This window comes from Carcharhinus amblyrhynchos, chromosome 3 (genome assembly GCF_965287045.1).
Source record: "Carcharhinus amblyrhynchos chromosome 3, sCarAmb.v2.hapA, whole genome shotgun sequence".
NCBI lineage: Eukaryota > Metazoa > Chordata > Chondrichthyes > Carcharhiniformes > Carcharhinidae > Carcharhinus > Carcharhinus amblyrhynchos.
The window spans coordinates 59,489,379-59,510,124 of NC_137326.1; the positions used below are offsets into that span (position 1 = coordinate 59,489,379).

General features: G+C 44.3%; 1 protein-coding gene across 5 annotated transcripts in view; it reads right to left on the reverse strand.

The window, feature by feature from the left end:
* The window catches only part of dock3 (dedicator of cytokinesis 3), a 965,674-nt gene that overhangs the window by 100,739 nt on the left and 844,189 nt on the right, over positions 1–20,746 (reverse strand). For all 5 annotated transcript variants that reach the window (XM_080184500.1, XM_080184509.1, XM_080184492.1 and 2 more), the window contains one exon: positions 3,077–3,225. In XM_080184500.1, the coding sequence (XP_080040626.1) occupies positions 3,077–3,225 (149 nt within the window). The remainder of the gene's footprint in view (positions 1–3,076; positions 3,226–20,746) is intronic.

Genomic DNA, 20,746 nt, shown 5'->3' on the forward strand with positions numbered 1-20,746 from the left:
TCATTGCCACAAAAACAAGGGGAAAGGCTGCAGATGGCATCCATAGAGAATAGAAAGTGTGAATGGCCAAATGGTAGAGAAGCTGAAATCAGAGGGTAAGCTGTGACAGATAAAGATATGGGGGGAGGGGAGAATGGGTGGGAGAGAGGTGAAATTGTGGCCGTGATGCAGGGCCTTCCCATTTGATCAGGAGACTCTTTAGTCAGCCACTTGTAGATGCAGCATTGTCAGCTGACAGTAAATTTCACCAATGAAAAGCTTCTCAACTGCTAAATCAAATGTGTTGTGTAAAATTTTAATTATGATTCCATGGGAAAAGGCCAAAAAAGAGAAAGTGGAAAAGGCACATAGTTCTGCTTACAATGTTGGGAATGACACACTGTTGACAAAATTTACCCCATGCTACTGACAAGAAGAAATCTGTGGATCATCATTTCAGAGAGGGCAAACACCAATCTGGTTCACTATGTTTAGTTCTATTTAATGGAGTCAAGCATCATACTTAGCCTTTAAAATATGCATGCTGCTGTCTGATTGAGTTTGTTCTGCAGCTGCAGGCTGTGCTTGTGTAAATTAGCTGTGCTCAATTAGCAATAGCAAACAGAAAATTCCTCACCTCTTTTGACTGTGCCTTCCATTCATAACAAGTCCACTCTTTCACCTTAAGGGGCTACACTTTGCTGCCTGCGGATTTGTAAGTGGAGGGGCCAATAAAATGCAATGAGTTCCTTTCCCAGTGGCTGCACCTGCCACAGTTTTACAAGTGGCGGGTCGTCACCAGGTGACTTACTGCCCCGTGTGCCACTTGAGAGCTTGAAGTGGCAATCAATAGCCACAAAGACTATTTCCTATTGCTGCTGCTAGTTCATGGTGGTAGGCTGAGGCTGGCAACAGGTGGGAAACCCAGCAGGTAACACTGCTTTGGCTTCAAGCTGAAAATGCGGGCGGTACAGTTAATCAGAGGTCACCAACAAGCTTCTGTATTCTCCTCAATCCTCTCCATCTTGGCCCCTTATCTCTCCCACTCAACCCTTCCTGGTGGGGCCAGCCAGCCTATGTTAATGTTCAATTTATTCCTGAAAATGGGACTTTATGTATTGTTCATATTTTCTCCATGTACCTTCACACATACACTCATTGGTTTTCCCTTTGGGGAATAGTGGGGAAGTATGGAAGGATTCCTGAGCTGGTTATCAGCCTATTGGATCATGTAATGAACTCTTCTTCCATGGTCAGCATGTCCTGGCTCTGGTCCAGAGCAAGAGACACTACCACTGTGCTACAAGACCTCCTACTGTGTTAATATTGAAATTGTGCTACAACAGAGTACATGCTTTAAATTGGTAATTAACAGCTGCTGTCCCCAAACTAGGGAAGGATTATGGATTTATTGAATGAGTATAAAGAAGTTCACACTGGATAATGGGGGAACTGTAAGAATCTGTGTCTTTACTCTGCAGTCTACTAGACAGGACGACAATATTCATTCTTATTAGAAGCAGCATGTGGTAGAGCTAAACAATCACATGACCAATATATCAGATCTAAGCTCTGCAGTCCTGCCATAACATGTCACGAATAATATTGGACAATTAAAATCTCACTGGAGGAGGAAGCTTCACAAATATCTCTAGCCTCAGTGATGGCAGAGTCAGCACATTAATGCAAAAGACAAGGCTGAAGCCTTTGCTTGATTGGCAGGCATCCTTTCTACTGCCTTAAATGTTCACTCTCTCCATCACCAGCATGCAGTGGCAGCAGTGTGAATCATCTAATACAGGCTTATATAAGGTGTGGCCTGTGAGCTGGATAAAGCCCGTGAGGTATTTTTAAACGCCCAGCCAGTTCTTCAAAATAACTAACAGTTCAACTTCAAAACTTTGGGATGGTATAGTGGCACAGTGATTAGCACTGCTGCCTCACAGCGCCAGGGACCCAGGTTTAATTCTGGCCTAGGGTCACTTTCTGTGTAGAGTCTGCACTTTCTCCCTACGTCTGTGTAGGTTTCCTCCGGGTGTTCCGGTTTTCACCCCCAATCCAAAGATGTGCAGGTTAGGTTGACTGGCCATTCTAAATTGATCTTAGTGGCTGGGGGAATTACGGTAATAGAGCTTGGGTGGGATTGTGGTCAGTACAGACTCAATGGGCTGAATGGCTGCCTCTGTACTGCAGGGATTCTATGAAAACATCCTGGAAATACTTTCAAAAAATGCTCACAGCCTGCACAACCAATGACAGGCTGGTTTCCCCATGCATTGCCTGTTGATTGGCAGACACTGATGAGTCTATCGACAGCTGATGTAGGGTGAAACCAGCTTATGGTTGGATGTGTGGATGAGAACATCATCAGTTGTTGAGTAAATTTTGAATATCTCTCAGGCAGGGGATAAGAATAGAAATGTAAGTTCAATGAGAGAGGGGAGTGATGGGAAATCAATGTGGTTGACGCTTAAAATGCCCTCTGAAATACACTCAATTCAAAGGCAATTAAGAATGGGCAATAAATGCTGGCACAGGATGACGCCCACATCCTCTGAATGAATGAAAAAAACAAAATGGTGTGATTGCAGCAAGTTCAAAGATGCATTGTAAATGTGGACAGGAACTTATAATAGAAAATGTTGACAGGAAATTTGCACAAATGTAAGAATTTTAATCTGTCATTTGAACATCACTGTCAAAAAAAGATGTCCAAGAAAAGACTTCTAAGCTCTATTCACTGAACTCCTGGTTCTGCTGATTGATATCACTAGTGCTTAAAGAACTCTAACAGTGACATACAAGGGGACACTTGAGTATTTTGCAAACAAAAAAGCCACTTCTTATTCATATACAGTGCTGATGATGCAAGGGCCCTGCTTCTGCCCTCTATGACTGTTCTTCAGCTGAAATCCTATCCCAAGGCTTATCAGGACAAGATAAAGTTTGATGAATTATCTTTAATTGGATCAAGTCATGCCAAAGTGTCCCTCACTCTGTTTTACGAACCACTTACAGCTAACTGAAGCAATGTAGAGTCAAAGTTAATAATTTCCTCCAATTGCCCAATATGACATGCAGAAATACTGGCACTAACCTTTCCCTTGTTGAAGTAGTTGATAACCTGTCGACACAGTCCTTCTTTACGCTGCCACTCCGTTTGTGCTGGGTAATGCAGAAACTCCCGCAGGGGTCTGTCCTCCCAGTGAAGCAGTTCCCAGTACAGCATTAGTGTAAACGCTGCCTCTGGAGAAAAGAACGAAGCAGGAGATGCATTTGATTCAAAAAAGTTGTAAACTGAATAAGAATTTGATGATTTAAATAGTCTACGTTACCATCCACAATAATTAGATTTTTACATCTCTCCCCTGCTCTCCTAAAATGGCAACTCTATATTAATTGAGATACTAACAGTCTTCTGATATGTCCTCCAAGTATTCTTTATGTGAATGTCTCCTCAGTGAGCACCACCATGCAAATGAAGCAATAGGAGCTGGCAAGGAAAACTCAATCCAATCTTGTCCTCATGCAGGGTCTCTGGATATGGAAAAGGAGCTGGAGCTTTGGCCATTTTTTCCCCATGTTAGACCAAGAGTTCTAAGGTGAATAGAGGACCCAAAACCTCCGTTCAGGCTGAGATCAGCTAACACAACATAGACGGGCAATCTGGTGATCCATCCAGCTAGTGTTGCGTAGTACCACACTGAACCACTGAAGTAATGGAAGAATCAAGAGTTACAGATTTCAGATGTACAAAACACACTCTTTTGGTCTTTCTGTCATTCCTGGCCATTAGGAATTAGCATTAGAAATGTTAACTGCACTAAGAACAATAACTTGCAATCGTATACCGAGCCTGTCACAACTTCGGTATGATGTGAAGCACATTACAGCCAATGGGAGTTTTGTTTTTGAAATGCAGACACTTTGGCAATATTGGAAACGTGGCAGTCAAATTTCATACAACAAGATCATGGAGGCATGTGCCAGAAAATTCCCGCTCGAGCTCAATATACCTTTAAATGGTCTGCTGAATTCCATTACAATTGCCACATCAGGCAGGATGGGAAATTTTCGGCCCACAAAACAGCAGTATGATACTAACCACATACTCTTAGTGACTTCCCACTTCTCTCCACTTTTAGTCTCAGCACTCCTCATTCAAAGTGATTTCAACCTACATCTTACCTGTCCTAAGCACCCTCTGTTTTGGCATTTTTGTTCCCTTATTCACACTCAATGTTATCCTTTATATAACCCCCATAAACATAACCTGGCCCTCCCTCTCAAACTCATCATCTCTCATGGCCTCTGTTGAAGTCTTAACAGGACTACCTCTGACAATTTTTGGCTCTGTTACTACACGTTTTCTGTTCCCAATCTCTATATCCTAACCATTTGCCATAGAAAGTCACACTGCTCTCTCTCCGTCACAAGTCATCTCTCCAATTCCCAACTCCTTTAGTGTTGGGACTCTATCTATCACATCATTTGTACTGCTACTGACTTACTAAACTAACCACTTGCCATTGTTGGGAAATATAAAAAAAAGGGTAAGGTGGAGGAGAAGGGTCACAGTAACTTAAGATTGAGTCATGACGGCTCTAATCGGAAGATGCGGTGCTGGTCCTCTAGTTTGCGTTGGGCTTCAGTGGAATATTGTAGAAAAGGCTAAGACAGATGTGGCTATGACAGCAAGATGCTGAGTTAAAATGGCAAGAAACAGGAAGGTTGCTTGCGAACTGACAGAAGTTGTTCTGCGTTTAGTTTCCCCAATGTAGAGGAGACCTCATTGGAGGCAGTGAATACAATAGGCCAAATTAAAGGAGGTGCAAGTGAAACATTGCTTCACTTAAAAGGAATGCCTGGGCTTTGAATGGTGGGGAAGTAAAGGAGTAGTTGTTGCATCTTCTGCAATTTCAAGGGAAGGTGCTGTGTGATGGGGATGGGAAGTTGGGGCGTGATGGAGGAGTGGACCAGGGTGTTGTGGTAACATAATCAGGACTTAGTTTTAAGGCTGATTAAATTGGATATCCTCAGTTAAAGAATTGGGCATATTAAAATCAAACACAGTCAAACCTCAGGTAGGCCAGATGTGACTAAGGTCAAATATACAAAGATACAAAAACATGTCTGGGCCTGTTCCAGAAGCCCAGATCAGGCCAGACTTTCTGTCACTTAGAGTTCCTGCAGTTATTGTATATGGCAACAGGTTACATGTGAGCAACACCATGGAGATGGACACCTGGGGATAGTCCCAGATGTCCTGTTAGGCAGACATCAAGAAACCTCATTGTTCTCCGGAGCAGTGTACTTGGAAAGTGCTGGTGGCTGTGGTGAGTATTCGATCTTCGTTCGAGATTTTTTTTCTCTATTGCCAGTTCATGGCGTTTTTTGTGTGTTTTTTCTTACCGTAGCGGAAGTTAGGTGTGGGGGCAGTCGGGAAGGGAGCACGGGAGTATAAGAAGAAGGCCGCAGTAGACAGCGGGCAGCGTCGGGAGCGGGCAGCGGAGCAAGGTGGGAGCAGAGTGACAGCTATAAGTGCTTTGGCTCACTGGGCTTAGGCGAGAGCACACTTAGGCAAGGTGAGTTACTGGTTCCTTTCTTTCTTGTTTTTCATTTCTGTGTTCATAACTACAAGGGTGGTCAGGTAAATGGCAGGGTCCATGGGGAGATGCTTCAGCTGCATTAGGTGTCACATGTGGGAGCTCCTGGAGACAAAACATCTCCCAAAAGTCCACATCTGCATCAAGTGTTTGGAGCTGCAGCGTCTGAGGGCCCGGGTCAGGCAATTAGAGCTGCGTCTTGAGGATGTATTTTTAGTCAGGGAGAACGAGGCAATAATGGATAGGAACCACAGTCAAGTGGAGATCCCAGAGCCGGGGGGGGGGGGGGGGTGCGGGAGGAGAGACAGATGGGTTACCATTAGGAAGGGGAAAAAGAGGAGTCATGGTCCAAAGACTACCCCAGCAGTAGTCCCCCGAAATATCAAGGGCAAGGCGATAACTGGGGTAGAAAAGGCAAGAGGACCAGAATGCCTCAGAGGGAAGGAAGGAGGCTAGAAGTGAGATAGTGGTGGGCGATGGGAGGGTTAAAGGAATTGATAGGCGGTTCTGTGGGCAAAAGCGGGACTCCAGGATGGTAGTCTGCCTCCCTGGAGCAGGGGTACAGGGTGTTTCGGAGAGGGTAGAGGGAATTTTGAAGGGCGAAGGGACCCAGGCTGATGTAATTGTACATATAGGAGAGAAGGACGTAGGAACATAGAACATTACAGCACAGTACAGGCCCTTTGGCCCTCGATGTTATGCCGAGCTATGTCCAAACCCAAAATCAAGCCATCCCACTCCCTATCATTCTGGAGTGCTCCATGTGCCTATCCAATAACCGCTTGAAAGTTCCTAAAGTGTCCAACTCCACCATCACAGCGGGCAGTGCATTCCACACTCCAACCACTCTCTGAGTAAAGAATACACCTTGGACATCCCTCCTATATCTCCCACCATGAACCTTATAGTTATGCCCCCTAGCAACAGCTACATCCACCCGAGGAAATAGTCTCTACAAATTCACTTCTCTGCTTTTGTAATCCATACCCCGATTGATAAAGGCGAGTGTCCCATATTCCTTTTTCATCACCCTACGAACATGCCCTTCCATCTTCAGAGATTGTGGACAAACATGCCAAGGTCCGCTTGGTCCACGGAAATTTCTCGTGTCCCACCATTCATTGAGTACTTTCTTGTCAAATTACTCCTTCCAAAGTGCATCACCTCACACTTTTCAGGGTTAAATTCTATCTGCCACTTATTTGCTCATTTGACCATTCCGTCTATATCTTCTTGCAGCTCAAGGCACTTACGCCTCACTGTTAACCACCCAGCCAAAGAGTGCAGAATGTAGGGTTACAGTCATAGCTAGGAAGGAAGAGCAGGGGGGATATACGTAGGCAGTTCAGGGAGTTGGGTGCCAGCTGAAGAGCAGGGCCTCCAGGGTGGCAATCTCTGGGCTGCTACCAGTGCCTAGTAACAGTGGGCCTAGGAATAATGAGATCCTATAGCTGAATGTGTGGCTGGAGGATTGGTGCAAGACAGAAGGTTTTACATCTGTAGATCATTGGGAAGTATTTGTGAGGGAAGGGCACCTGTACAGGAGGGATGGGGAACATTTAAATGGGAAGGGCACGAATATTTTAGCTGGGAGGTTAGCTGGAGTGTTTCGGCAGGGTTTAAACTAATATGGAGAGGGGGTGAGGATGAGACTGATAGCTCATTAGGCACTGGGATTGGGAGCGAGTTGGGTGACAGGGTAAGTTTGGATGAGAGGAAAATTCCCCGGGAGAAGGAGGATCCGAGTGGCCGTGGAGGTCTGGAGTGCTTCTGCTTTAATGCGAGGAGTGTGACGGGTAAAACGGATGAACTTAGGGCCTTAATGTTCGCGAGGAATTTAGATGTGGTGGCAGTGACAGAGACGTGGTTAAAGAAAGGGCAGGACTGGCAGCTAAATATTCCTGGGTATAAGTGTTTTAGGCATGACAGGGGAGGGTCGAAAAGAGGTGGGGGAGTGGCACTGTTAGTTAGGGCGCACATCACAGTGGTGCAGAGGGAGGATAATATAGAGGAGTTAGGAATTGAGTTGCTGTGGGTGGAGTTGAGGAATAGGAAGGGAGCAATTACTATGCTAGGGCTGTTCTACAGACCACCCAACAGCCCGCAGGCAGTGGGAGAAGGTATATGTAGAGACATTAGAAAGAATAGGGTTGTTGTAGTGGGAGATTTTAATCTCCCTGGGGTGGATTGGAAGGTGCCTACAGCTGGGGGTTCGGACGGGGAGGAATTTGTAAAATGTGTACTGGAAGGGTCCTTGCAGCAGTATGTAGATCGCCCAACTAGAGAGGGGGCTATACTGGATTTAGTTCTGGGTATTGAGCCGGGTCAGGTGGTTGAGGTTGCAGCAGGTGAACATGTGGCTAATAGTGACCACAACTCTGTCTACTTTAGGATATTAATGGAAAAAGATGAGTGCTGTCCTAAGGGGAGGGTGCTAAATTGGGGGAAGGCTAGCTACAGCCGGATTAGGCAAGAACTCAGGGATACAGACTGGGATAGGCTGTGGGAGGGCAAGTCCACGTTAGGCATGTGGAAGTCTTTCAAGGGAAAACTGAAAAGGTTGCAGGAAAGACATGTGCCGGTTAAGAGGAAGGATGGGAAAGGTAGAATTAGAGAGCCGTGGATTATTAGGGATATTGAGGACTTGGTCAGGAAGAAACGAGAGGCGTATGTTAGGTCTAAGCAACTGGGAACGGAGACAGTATTGGAGGAATACAGAGACAGTAGGAGGGAGCTCAAACGGGGAGTTAAAAGGGCAAAAAGGGGGCATGAAATGGCTTTGGCAGACAGGATTAAGGAAAATCCAAAGGCATTTTACTCCTATGTCAGGAACAAAAGGGTGGTTAGAGGAAAAATCGGTCCTCTCAGGGACAGAGGAGGGGAACTGTGCTTAGAGTCCAAGGGAATGGGGGAGATCCTGAATGAATACTTTGCGTCAGTATTCACGAAGGAGAGGGGCTTGATGTCCAGTGCTGTCTTGGAGGGAGCTGTAGACCAGTTGAAGGAACTATCCATTACGAGGGAGGAAGTGTTAGGGCTTTTAGGTAGCATTAAAACTGATAAATCTCCGGGGCCTGATGGCATTTATCCTAGGCTGCTTAGGGAGGCGAGAGATGAAATTGCTGGGCCTCTGACGCAAATCTTCGTCTCTTCTTTAGACACAGGTGAGGTCCCAGAGGACTGGAGGATAGCGAACGTGGTACCATTGTTTAAAAAGGGTAGTAGGGATAACCCTGGTAATTATAGGCTGGTGAGTTTGACGTCAGTGGTAGGCAAGTTGATGGAGAGGATTCTTAGGGATAGGATGTATGCGCATTTAGAGCATTGCGATCTGATTAGGGATATGCAGCATAGCTTTGTTAAGGGGAAGTCTTGCCTTATGAATCTGGTAGAATTTTTTGAGGAGGGGACAAAAACGGTCAACAAAGCACGAGCCGTTGATGTCGTCTATATGGATTTCAGTAAGGCGTTTGACAAAGTCCCTCATGGTAGGTTGGTTGAAAAGGTTAAGGCTCATGGAATACAAGGCCAGGTATCTAGATGGATTGATAACTGGCTTGGTAATAGGAGACAGAGAGTAGTAGTGGAAGGGTCTTTTTCTAGCAGGAGATCTGTCACTAGGTGTGCCTCAGGGCTCAGTACTGGGACCTCTTCTATTTGTAATATACATAAATGACTTGGAAGAGGGAGTATGTGGTGTGATCAGCAAGTTTGCAGATGACACTAAGATGGCTGGACTTGCAGACAGTGAGGAGCAGTGTCAGGCAATACGACAGGATATAGATAGGCTGGTATACTGGGCAGGTAAATGGCAGATGGAATTTAATCCTGATAAATGTGAGGTGATGCATTTTGGGAGAAATAATGTAGTGGGGAGTTATATGATAAAGGGTAGACCTATTAAGAGTATAGAAACGCAGAGGGACCTGGGGGTGCAAGTGCACAAGTCTTTGAAGGTGGCAGCACAGGTGGAGAAGGTTGTGAACAAAGTTTATGGTATGTTAGCCTTTATAGGAAGGGGTATAGAGTATAAGAGTTGGAGTCTAATGTTGCAGTTAAATAGAACGTTGGTTAGGCCGCATTTGGAGTACTGTGTCCAGTTCTGGTCGCCTTACTACTGGAAAGACGTGGAGACCCTGGAGAGAGTGCAGAGGAGGTTTACCAGGATGTTGCCTCGTATGGAAGGACTGGATTGTGAGGAACGATTGGGCAAATTGGGGCTGTTTTCCCTAGAAAGACGGAGACTGAGGGGAGATCTAATAGAGGCATATAAGATAATGAAGGGTGTAGATAGAGTAAACAGTAGTAAGCTATTTCCTAGATTGGAAACACACATTACGAGGGGCCACGGGCTTAGGGTGAGGGGGGCGAGGTATAATTCGGATGTTAGAGGGAGGTTTTTCACACAGAGGGTTGTGGGGGTATGGAATGCTCTGCCAAGCAAGGTGATGGAGGCAGGCACGCTGGAGTTGTTTAAAAGTTACTTAGATTGGCACATGAGCGGGATGGAGCTGGAGGAATCTAGGAGACTGTTTTAAATAAGGTTCAGGAGCCTTGGGACATCCCCGGGAATCAACTGATTCCTATTGACCTTCCAACATATTTTCTGGCTCACTTGTTTTACTTTTGAGCTTCTGGGGATTCCCTTGAATCCTTGTAAAAGGATGTGCACGTTATTGAGGTTTTTCTCTTTTAATCCACAGGTGCTTCAGTCCACCTTGTTGTCCAACAAGGGGCATACACGCGGTGGGTCGTACGAGGGCTGTTCTTGGATGTTTCGAGAGTAGCCTAGTGCTTCTCGTCGTTAGTGTACGCTTAAACTGGACCAGATGCTGGGCAACACGACAGCTCAGTGACTACCACTGTTTGCTGTGCAGATATATGGATTTGGGCCAGTGTCTGTGGGAGTTTGTGCATTCTCCCCGTGCTTGCGTGGGTTTTCTCCGGGTGCTCCGTTTCCTCCCACACCCCAAAGATGTGCTCTTAGGCTGATTGGTGTAACAAATTGTCCCTAAATTAGTTCCCCTCAATCTAGTTTCCAATGTGGAATGCCATAAGCATAGACCAGTGTCATGGGTGGAGAGGGGACTCACAATGTTGAAATGGTGGCGCAGGCTCGTTGGGCCAAAGGGCCTGTTTCCCGTGCTGTGTTGTTCTTTGTTCTTTGCAAACCCACCGGGTATTGAGATCCCCTCCTGGGACCTCTGGCTGGAAGCCAGAGAAGTTTCTGGAATGATGGTGGGGGGGAGAAAATAAAGACACGCATCTCAGACACACCAGCAGCAAAGATTCAATGAGGGGGGTGACCTTGATCATCCAGAAGACTGAACAGAGAAGCAAAAAAGGAAGAAGCTGCCATTGAGATGCACCTTCATGACGACGGGCCAGAGAAACTCAGAATCAGGCCTGCAGTTTAACCAAACCATCTTTGTGGGTAGTACATTTGAATCTGGGGTATCCTCTTGTTTTATATGGGTAACTTAAGGGCTAATAATGTTACTATTAACAAACTTATTGAGCCTTGTGTTTGTCCTTTGTCGATCTTGCAAATAAGGGCACCGGGATAAAACTTTTGAGTAAATAAAGTGGTTGAAAATATCTGAAGTTTTAAAGGTACAACGTTTGGCACCCAAGGTGGTTCTTCGATAAGAAGTGATCCATTGCTCCCAAGTTGAACATTCAACCCAATATTCTCCAACACTCCATCTGAGCCTGAATTAAAAAGGCAGTTTGCCCCATGTGACGGCCAGTCTTAAGTGAATGAAGAACTAATATAGATTTGACCAGTAAATTGGACCATAAACCCAGTGTTTGTAACACAAGGTGGACAAACTGCTTAGTTAGAACTAGGATAGCCAAGGGAGTTTGGGTAAAATCTACAGGAAGGAATTTAATGAAAACCGGATCCCTATCCATATCCCTCACCCATACCACGTGACGAACACTAAAGGAAATAATTATGGCCAGTCATGCAAATGGGAGGAAGTCCTCCATATATATTTGAACCATAAATGGCCCAAATGGGTGCAGTGGGGTGATGCCCTGAAACCGGATCTGGGATCTGAGGGAGAGAATTGTTGGAATCATGCCCATAAGGAAGTGGGTAAAAGAGCTCCCAAGCTGAGGAAGGCGATTGCGATTGCCAGTTGTCGAGAACATGGTAGAGAAGCAGAGATTATCCAGGTTAAATGGGTCAGAAAACCCCAAGTAACCCAACTAAAGCAGGACTTAATGAGTGCTACTATGTACATACAACAATTGGAAGCAGAGGTAGACACATGAGAGGAAAGGAACCAGATTACTTTGAAAGACATGCGCCAGTTCCATGCTCAATGTGATAAAGCCTACCAAAAGGCACAGCACGCTGCCAGTGAGAGACTGGCTGCCCTGCAACAAGTAGAGAAAGTTAAACGTAAATGCAGCAATCTGCAGGCTGCAGTAAAACTTTTGCACTAAACAGGAAAACAAAATACAGCCCACGCAACAGACCACTCGAAATGCCTGTGCCAGATTGAAGATTTAAAAATCACAACTCGCCATAAAATGGGGTGTAATGTACCACTGAAACTGGGGATAGTGACCCAGGGGTAGAATTAGAAGAGGATACCTACCTACTAGCGCCACTGCTGACTCCGGACCCCCATCTCTGTTCTCTGTAATGGAACCAACAGCACCACCTAATCAGGCCCCCATCCTGAAAAACTCAGTCTCAGCGCTAGTCCAGTTCCTGTCCTGATAACTCCAGTTACTAATCCGGTTCCTGCACCAATGAGTCCGGTCACTACCCAACAGACAGAAGAACCACAACGTGACTTATTAACTCCACACGCCATGACCCAACTCACTGACATAGCTAAAGTGATTGGAGCACACGGATCATCCGGGGATCCACATGCTCTCTTTGACTAGATTATCCAATGTTGAGTTTTAAATGGCGTAGATGAGGTAGAAGAGGTTAAACTTATTCTGCTATGTTTAAGTCCCGCCAGCCATTCCACCCTACCCGAACCCCAGGAAATAGCCAGGGGTTTCCTACCAGACTTGAAAGCAGCCATTCTGGCTGCCATTGGCTACAATAGGGATGACCCAATAAAAGGCTGAAACAACTACCACTGATCCAGGACGGAACTTTCCCCCTGCTAACCTGGTCAAGGTTCTCTCATAGTTGCCCAGGACTGTATGGCATCACCCAACTAACCCACACGACCGTCTCAGCGGTTCCCCGATGATGGACCCCAACCCATACCTCTCGAAGTACTGGCCCGAAAATCCACACCCTGTATTCCAGACCCCGAACCTCCACCCTTTGCCTCTGGAAATTATTCCAGCCGGCCCGGTCCTAGCTCTGATTCAACGGATGTCAGGAGGAAGGCCCTGGCTAAGGGGACCTCAACCAAAAGGACTCTGAGGCACCAGAAAACATTACTCCCTATGGTGCTCCTGGTACCGGGACTCCCAGAACTGCCTGACCTGGTGCTCACTATCATGTAGGTTCCCTCTGCTGAGGAGGAATCAGGACATCACAGTCCAAATTGTAAATAGCTTTATCTGCCCATTCCATACATCATCCAATTGGAAAGGGCTTCTTATCTGCCCATATTATTCTGCAACCACCCCAGGGCCTCATAATGGGTTGATACTAAAACATACAGGGAAAATAGTATTCAACAACACACACTACAAATTAGAATCGGTAATGGTGGATTTAGCTGGAACACTGGTGTCTTTCTCCATTTAGAAAATTGTGCCTCCACTTGACCCAGAGCCCACTAAGCCAAAAGACTTGGACACACAAGGGGGAAAAGATGTCCAGATCAAAGAGGCACAAGAGGAGGGACATCCTGAATGATCTGGCAACATACGGGTGGGGGTATCTACCTTTAATGCACTGGATCTGGCTGATTTGGATAATCAGCTCAGAGTCCTAACCCGAAAGTTAAACAGACCTTGGAGAGCTTAAATGAAAATGCCTGGCAAGATGTTGAGAAAGATCTGGCTAAGAACAGGATCAGTAGCTTTATGGTTACTGTTCTAAACTATGCCTAAACTATTAATCAGATCACCCGAGGGAAGGTGAAAGATGATGCCACACAACAGAACTGAATCCTGTGTCGCATCTATGGGCAATGGATGGTCGCGCAACTACGCGAGAACCTTGACCAGGTTAGCAGGGGGTAAGTTCCATCCTGGATCAGTGATGAACAGATTGAACATCTGTACCAGGAAAAAAGACACTCCAAAGTCAATAACTGCCAATTACAGCAATTGACCAAGGTCTGGTCTAACAATAGTTGTAGAGGAACTCCTGGGGACCGCACTAGGGATGGTGCTGGGGATCCCAGTAATATTAAAGATAAGGTCGGGTTGAGACTTTTTGAAGCCAAAGATATAGGGATCATTAAAGGAGAGGTGTGGATGGGATTGCAGAGGACTCTACAGTATGTGGTTGAGATAGGAAGGAAGCTCATAGGCACCAGTCTGGAGAAATGTGAACACACAGACAAAATGGGCATGTGCCCATATCCAGTGTATGAAAATTAACACGCCCTGTGTGGATTCAGAACAATCACTGACCTAAATTGTACACTAGAAGTTTGAAATTTGGAAAGGGATGTCACCCAGGTAGCTTACAGGGGACAGGGGACATTGTATTACAACCTTGCTAGAAAATTACCAGTATGGGGCAGCCATATGTAACATCCACAATACTACCTTTTGCATTAAACCACACTAGTATAGCATTGCTTGAGATGGTAGACATACACAAAAGAGAGAAAACACTAATAAACGCTAGCAAGGAATTGAGTCAAAGCTTGGGGGACTATTTTGAAAAAGTTGGTACAGGGATAATACTTCTACCCGAGAAACTTCAACAAGTTCGGACACAACTGATCACAACACACAAGATCTTTGTGAAAGTGGTGCAACAAACAAGGGAAATATAAAAGAACGTTAGTGAAATTAGAGTCACTACATGGTCGGAGGATCTCTGGGATTGGGGTTCAAATGTCCAAATCCACTCATGGATCTGCATTCATCACACCTGGCTGTAATAGGAATCCTATGTATAGCAGTGAACCTAACCATCCTCACATTTAAATTCGCTAGATAGAAGAAGGAATTCCCGCAATACTTGGACTCAGCAAGGGCCATCCGACATTGGGAAATGCTCCACAATCAAGAACCTTGATGCTCTCCTATCTATATTGCAAAATGTATAGTCACTTGTCATTTTGCACTTTTATTGCTTTGTTTTATATAAACTCTATTGTTATTGTTTGTTTATTACTTTTTTTATTATTTTAGTTCATTTATTGTTACTATTGTGGATTAGGGATGATACCGTCAACCTCGGATTCAGGATACTTGCTCATTGACATGGTTTGGTAAGAATTGTGTGTTCCGGTTCACTGACGCTCACTGCACGAAGAGGAGGTACCGTGGTAATATAATCAGGGCCTAGTATAAAGGTCAATTAAATTGGATATCCTAAATTAAAGAAGTGGGCGTATTAGAATCAAACACAGTCAAACCTCTGACAGGCCAGATTTGACTAAGGTCAAATATGCAAAGACACAGAAACATTAACAGTGTTAAAGAGGAAGCGGTCCTTGCGGAATGTTGACTTGCGGGATGGTGAGGGGGAGGTGTGTTTCATGGTGGCATTATGCTGGAATTGGCATAAATGGTGGAGGATGATCCTTTGAATCAGAGGCAGGTGAGGTGGAAAGTGAGGACAAGGGGGATTCTTGAACACTGTTGTACCTGTAAAACCTCAGATGCTTTCGACCACTTTACTTACCCAAAAGTTTTACTTCACTGCACTTATTTGCAAGATGGACAAAGGACAAACACAAGTAAAGGTTCAATAAGCTTATTAAAAATATTAAGCCTTAAATTACCTACATAAAACAAGAGGATACCCCACATTCAAATTTACTATTTGCAAAGATGGTTTGGTTAAGTTTCTGGGAGGGAGGGGAAGGGGTGATGGCAGAGATGCGGGAAATGGGTCAAACCTGTTTGAGTGTCCTGTGAATCACAGAATGAAGGAAAACTTCAGTTAAGGAAGAAGGCAGACTTGTCAGAAGTTCCATTTTCGAAAGTGGCAACATCAGAACAAATGGAGCAGAGGCAAAGAAACTGGGAGAATGGGATGGAGTCTTTACAGGAAACAGGTTGTGAGAAGCTGTAATCAAGGTACCTATGGACGATGGTGGATTTGTGATGAATATTGACGGCATTGAATAATAGCCTGGCTTACCAGCCTGATAATTGATAATAACAATCTAACTGGTAGTAGGTTGTTATGGGAGAATGTAACTAATCTGGTAAAGATAGCTTAAGATTTGATAAGGGATAGATGGGGTAAGAAGTTGACAATAATGCATGCAAAAGGCCTGATGTAGGGGGCCTAATTAGGCTAATAAAAACACATAACCATGGGTTTAAGAACACTAACACAATATTGACTTAAGAGTGAATGATCTTAGGCAATGGAGAGTGTTGACAAGGGCTGTTGCTATAGAAGACGGCTCTATATAGATAATGAGTATTTCTCATTTAAAACATGTATTTGAATTAATAAAATGAATGCAGTTTGCTATTAGTGACATTTTGTGAAAGCTTCAGCCAGCGGCAAAACACAACAGGGCTTGATAGATGAGGCAGGAGATAGCCTGCATTCCAGAGTTCTACTGAATGCAGGCTACATTATCAGCAGTTGTTGGGAACAAGATGGCTACTGATGCCAGTTTGATGAATAGAGCTATACAGCTCCGAGCTGATAACGCAGGTGGTAGGCAGATTTTTCAGGTTTGCGTGAGTGTCACGCAAGTTCAGTTTGGTGGGAATTATTCTCACATCTCACTGTCTTGCTGGGCAACACAGGGAGGTAACCAGTGTAACTAATAACAAATGAAATTCCATGAGATCAAGATGTATATTATTATTGGCTGGAGTTAATGACAGGATGATTATTGACTGATTTGTATCAATATTTATTGGATAATGCCCACAGGAAAGATGGGCAATATAATTTGGTAAATACATAATTGCCTTCATGGGAGCACTGTTTTTCAGAGTATATACTTTGAGTGCTGGGCTACTTTATATCGTTCTCCCACTCGATTGTTTGGTTAAATAAAGTTACGTCTTAAAATCAGTACATTACGTTTCATGATTCCCTGTACTGGCTTAAATTTAGCAATACATAGCCCTGAGAAGAAAACCCCCTGAACAGGCCTAAGAGGTGAATGGAGGGCAGACTGACATCAAAGGCAAGGTGCCTAACTCAAACGTTTAGACAAGGAAATCCAAGATGCTAAATAGAGTATTTGGAAATAAAGTAAATCTTTAGAGAACCAAAAAGAGTTTCCAATAATCCATCCAAACATTGTGAAAAAAGGTATAAAGTAAGAGAGTTTGTGAGGGTTCGTTATAGCAGATGGTGTACAAGGAATCTGAAGGAAGACTCCAGTCAAATATTCTTAAGAGGTTCCAGAAGTCAAGAAGACGTGAACACCAAGAAGAGAAGTGAAGAGTCAAAAAGCTGTTTTCCCCAATCTTCCCCAATCCAGACTGCTACTCACTACTTGTCACAGTCATCTATTTTTGCTATATTATTACTGATGTTATATCCTGCCTTAAACTCTTATTAAAACTCAACACCCCACCATATTGGTTGCCCTGGAATCTGACTGATTGGATAATGATAATTCTCAATTAACTTTTTAAGTTTAACTCTGATCATCTTTCAAAAGTTAATATTTTCAAACTTGTTCATGTTGAACTAGACTCATTTGATCCCGAACTGAGCTTTCAAACTTGCATCCTACCTATCACCAAGGCTGCTTTCTTCCAGATTCATAAATTGCCCTTTTCAGCTGAAAAAACTCAGTGTTCTCTTTGCTGGTCTCCTATCTTTCACAAGCTTCAACTTATTAAAAGCAAAGCTTCTTGCATCCTGTCCTGCTCATCCCTTGTCCTAGCTGACCTACAATGCTCTCAACTCAAAAGCTTCCCCTCATCTGAAGTTCCCCGTGGCCTTGCTCCCTATTTCAGCAAGCTCCTTCAGCCTCCTTTACTTGTCCTTTATCCTCTGAGGCTCCCCCTTTACCTTTTCATTGGCAAAGCCTTCATCTTGTTCCACTCTAAAACTCTTTGCCTCTACTATCGTTAAGCTATGTAAGAGAAGAAATAGATTGGATGTTAGGCAAAAGAAAGTAGAAAGCCTCAAGAATACATTGTCAACTGTTGTTGTGGGTGCTGACTCTCTGTACAGCTTCATGAATGAGCTTGATTTTCTTGATTGGGGCAGAGATTGCAACATTTACAGGAATTATGTCTGTACAGATAAACTTGGTCATGCTATCTCATGAGGGGGTCAGTGACCGATTTGAGAATCATAGAATCACACAGCGCAGAAAAGGCCCTTCAGCCCATCAAGTCTACTCCGTCACATTAGAAATATCTGAATTCCCACCTAATTCCATCTGCCAGCAATTGGCCCATGGTCCTGAATGTTATGGTGTGCCAAGTGCTCATCCAGATACTTCTTAAAGGATGTCAGGCAACCTATCTCTAAAACCATCCCAGGCAGCGCATTCGAGACCATCACCATCCTCTCGGTAAAAATGTTTTTCCTCACATCCCCCTAAGCCTCCTGCTCCTCACTCTGAACCTATGTCCCCTCGTGACTGATCTTTCAATTAAGCGGAATAGTTGCTCCTTATTCACTCTGTCTATGTCCCTTATAGTCCTGTATACCTCAATCAGGTCACCCCTCAATCTTCTCTGCTCCAACGAAGACAACCCAAGCCTATCCAACTTCTCTTCATAACTTAATTGTTCCACCCCACGTAGCACCCTGGTGAATCTCCACTGCACCCTCTCCGGTGCAATCACATCCTTCCGGTAATGTGGCAATCTGAACTGCACATGGTACTCCAGCTGTGGCCTCACCAAACTTCTATACAAACCCAACATGATTTCCCTGCTTTTGTAATCTATGCCTCGATTGATAAAGGCAACTGTCCTATTTGCCTTTTTCACCACCCTACGAAGATGCCCTTTTGCTTTTAGAGATCTGTGGACAAACTCGCCAAGGTTCCTTTGTTCCAGAGAACTTCCTAGTGTCCTGCCATTCCCTGAATACTTTCTTGTCAAATTACTGCTTCCAAAGTGTACCACCTCACACTTTTCAGGATTAAATTCCAAATTCCACTTATCTGCCCATTTGACCATTCTGTCGATGTCTTCTTATAGTCCAAGACACTCTGCCTCATTGTCAACAGCCTGTCCAATCTTTGTGTCAACTGCAGATTTACTAATCCTACCCAGACTATTTTTTCACCCAAACTGGTCCTTGGTTTTTCTCTAATTTTTGTCTCTCCCTGGCGATTACTTGGCTGCTGGGGTAGAGATTTGTGTGAAACATATGTTAGTTATGATGCTCCAGCTATCATGGTTTGGGCAGGCTGCGACAGCTAATATTTTCTTACAAATAAATTTTGTTTTTTTTTATCAATTCTAGTTCAACTTGGGATTTGGTTACCTTCTATCATTCATTCCCTTATGTATCTCTATCTGAGAAGTATATGGGATTATTTTTCCAGAAAAAAAAGACCATGAATACAAAGTATTAATTGCATCTTCCTCTTTCATTTCTTCCTCATTCAAATCCTCTTTCATTCCACGTCCATTGGGATATGGGCAATGTTTATTGCCAAACCCTAACTGATCTAGAAAAAGTGGTGGTGGTGAGCCATCTTTTGGGATCACTGTTTCCATGCATTGTAGGCACAACCACAGTGCTTTTGGGGAGTGAATTCCAAGATTTTGACCCAGTGACAAACAGTTTTCGTTCCTAGTCAGAATGGCTTATGGATTGAAGGGGAACTTGAAGGTGGTGCTGTTCCCAAGGATTTGCTTCCCTTGTCCCTCTAGGTGGTAGAGGTCATAAATTTGAGCCTTGATCAGTTGCTGCAGTGCATCTTGTAGATGATACACACTGCTGCCACTGTACATTGGTGGTGGAAACAGCCAATATTGAAGGTGGTGGATGGGGTACCAAACAAGTGACCTGCTTTGTCTTGGATGGTGTTGAGCTTCTTGAGTGTTGTTAACACTGCACTCATACAGTCAAGTGGAGAGTATTCCATCACACTCCTGACTTCTGCCTTGTAGATGAGTTGCTCGTTGTAGAATTCTCGGCACAGGATGTGGAGAATAGAGGATTCAGTGATAGTTATGCCACTGAATGTCAAAGGGAGATGACTGATTCTCTCTTGTTGGAAATGGTCATTGTCTGGTACTTGTATGTCACAAATGTTATTTATGTTACTTACATATATAACATGTTACTTACATAAGGCCACACTCTTACTTCATAGTACATGCACCTGGACCTTCCAAAGGACCAGCTCAAAATTTCTCATCAAGCATGTTCATCTCTAGCTCATTGTCTAAATTTATCAGGTGTGGATAATCATAGAATCATAGAACCCTACAGTGCAGAAAGAGGCCCTTCGGCCCATCGAGTCTGCACTGACCACAATCCCACCCAGGCCCTATCCCCATATCCCTACATATTTTACCCGCTAATCCCTCTAACCTAAGCAATTTTAGCACGGCTAATCAACCTAATCTGCACATCTTTGGACTGTGGTCTCGTATTTGATCCCAAGATTAGTTTCCAACTACATATCCATGCCACCATTAAAAACACCTATATTTGCATGCTTGTAAGATCATCCAAATCTGCCTCTGCCTCAGCTCATCTGCTGCTGAAGACTTCATCTCTGCCTTTGTTATCTCCCAACCTGATTATTCAAACTTACTCTGGCTGTTCTTCCAATTTGTATCCTCTGTAAACTTGAGATAATCCAACACTGCTTCACGTGCATCATCTTGTACCAAATCCCTATACCCTTTGACTTGCATTGTCTCCAGGTCAAACAACATATTAACATTCTCAACTTGGTTTTCAAATCCCTCCAATGACTTCGCACCACCTTATCTCTGCAATCTCCTACACCCCACAACGCTCCAGGGTATCTGTGCTCTTGGAATTTGGCCTTGAAGGCATCTTCAATTTTAATTACTCAATTATTGGTGGCCATGCCTTCAGCTGCCAAGGCCATACGCTCTGAAATTCCCTC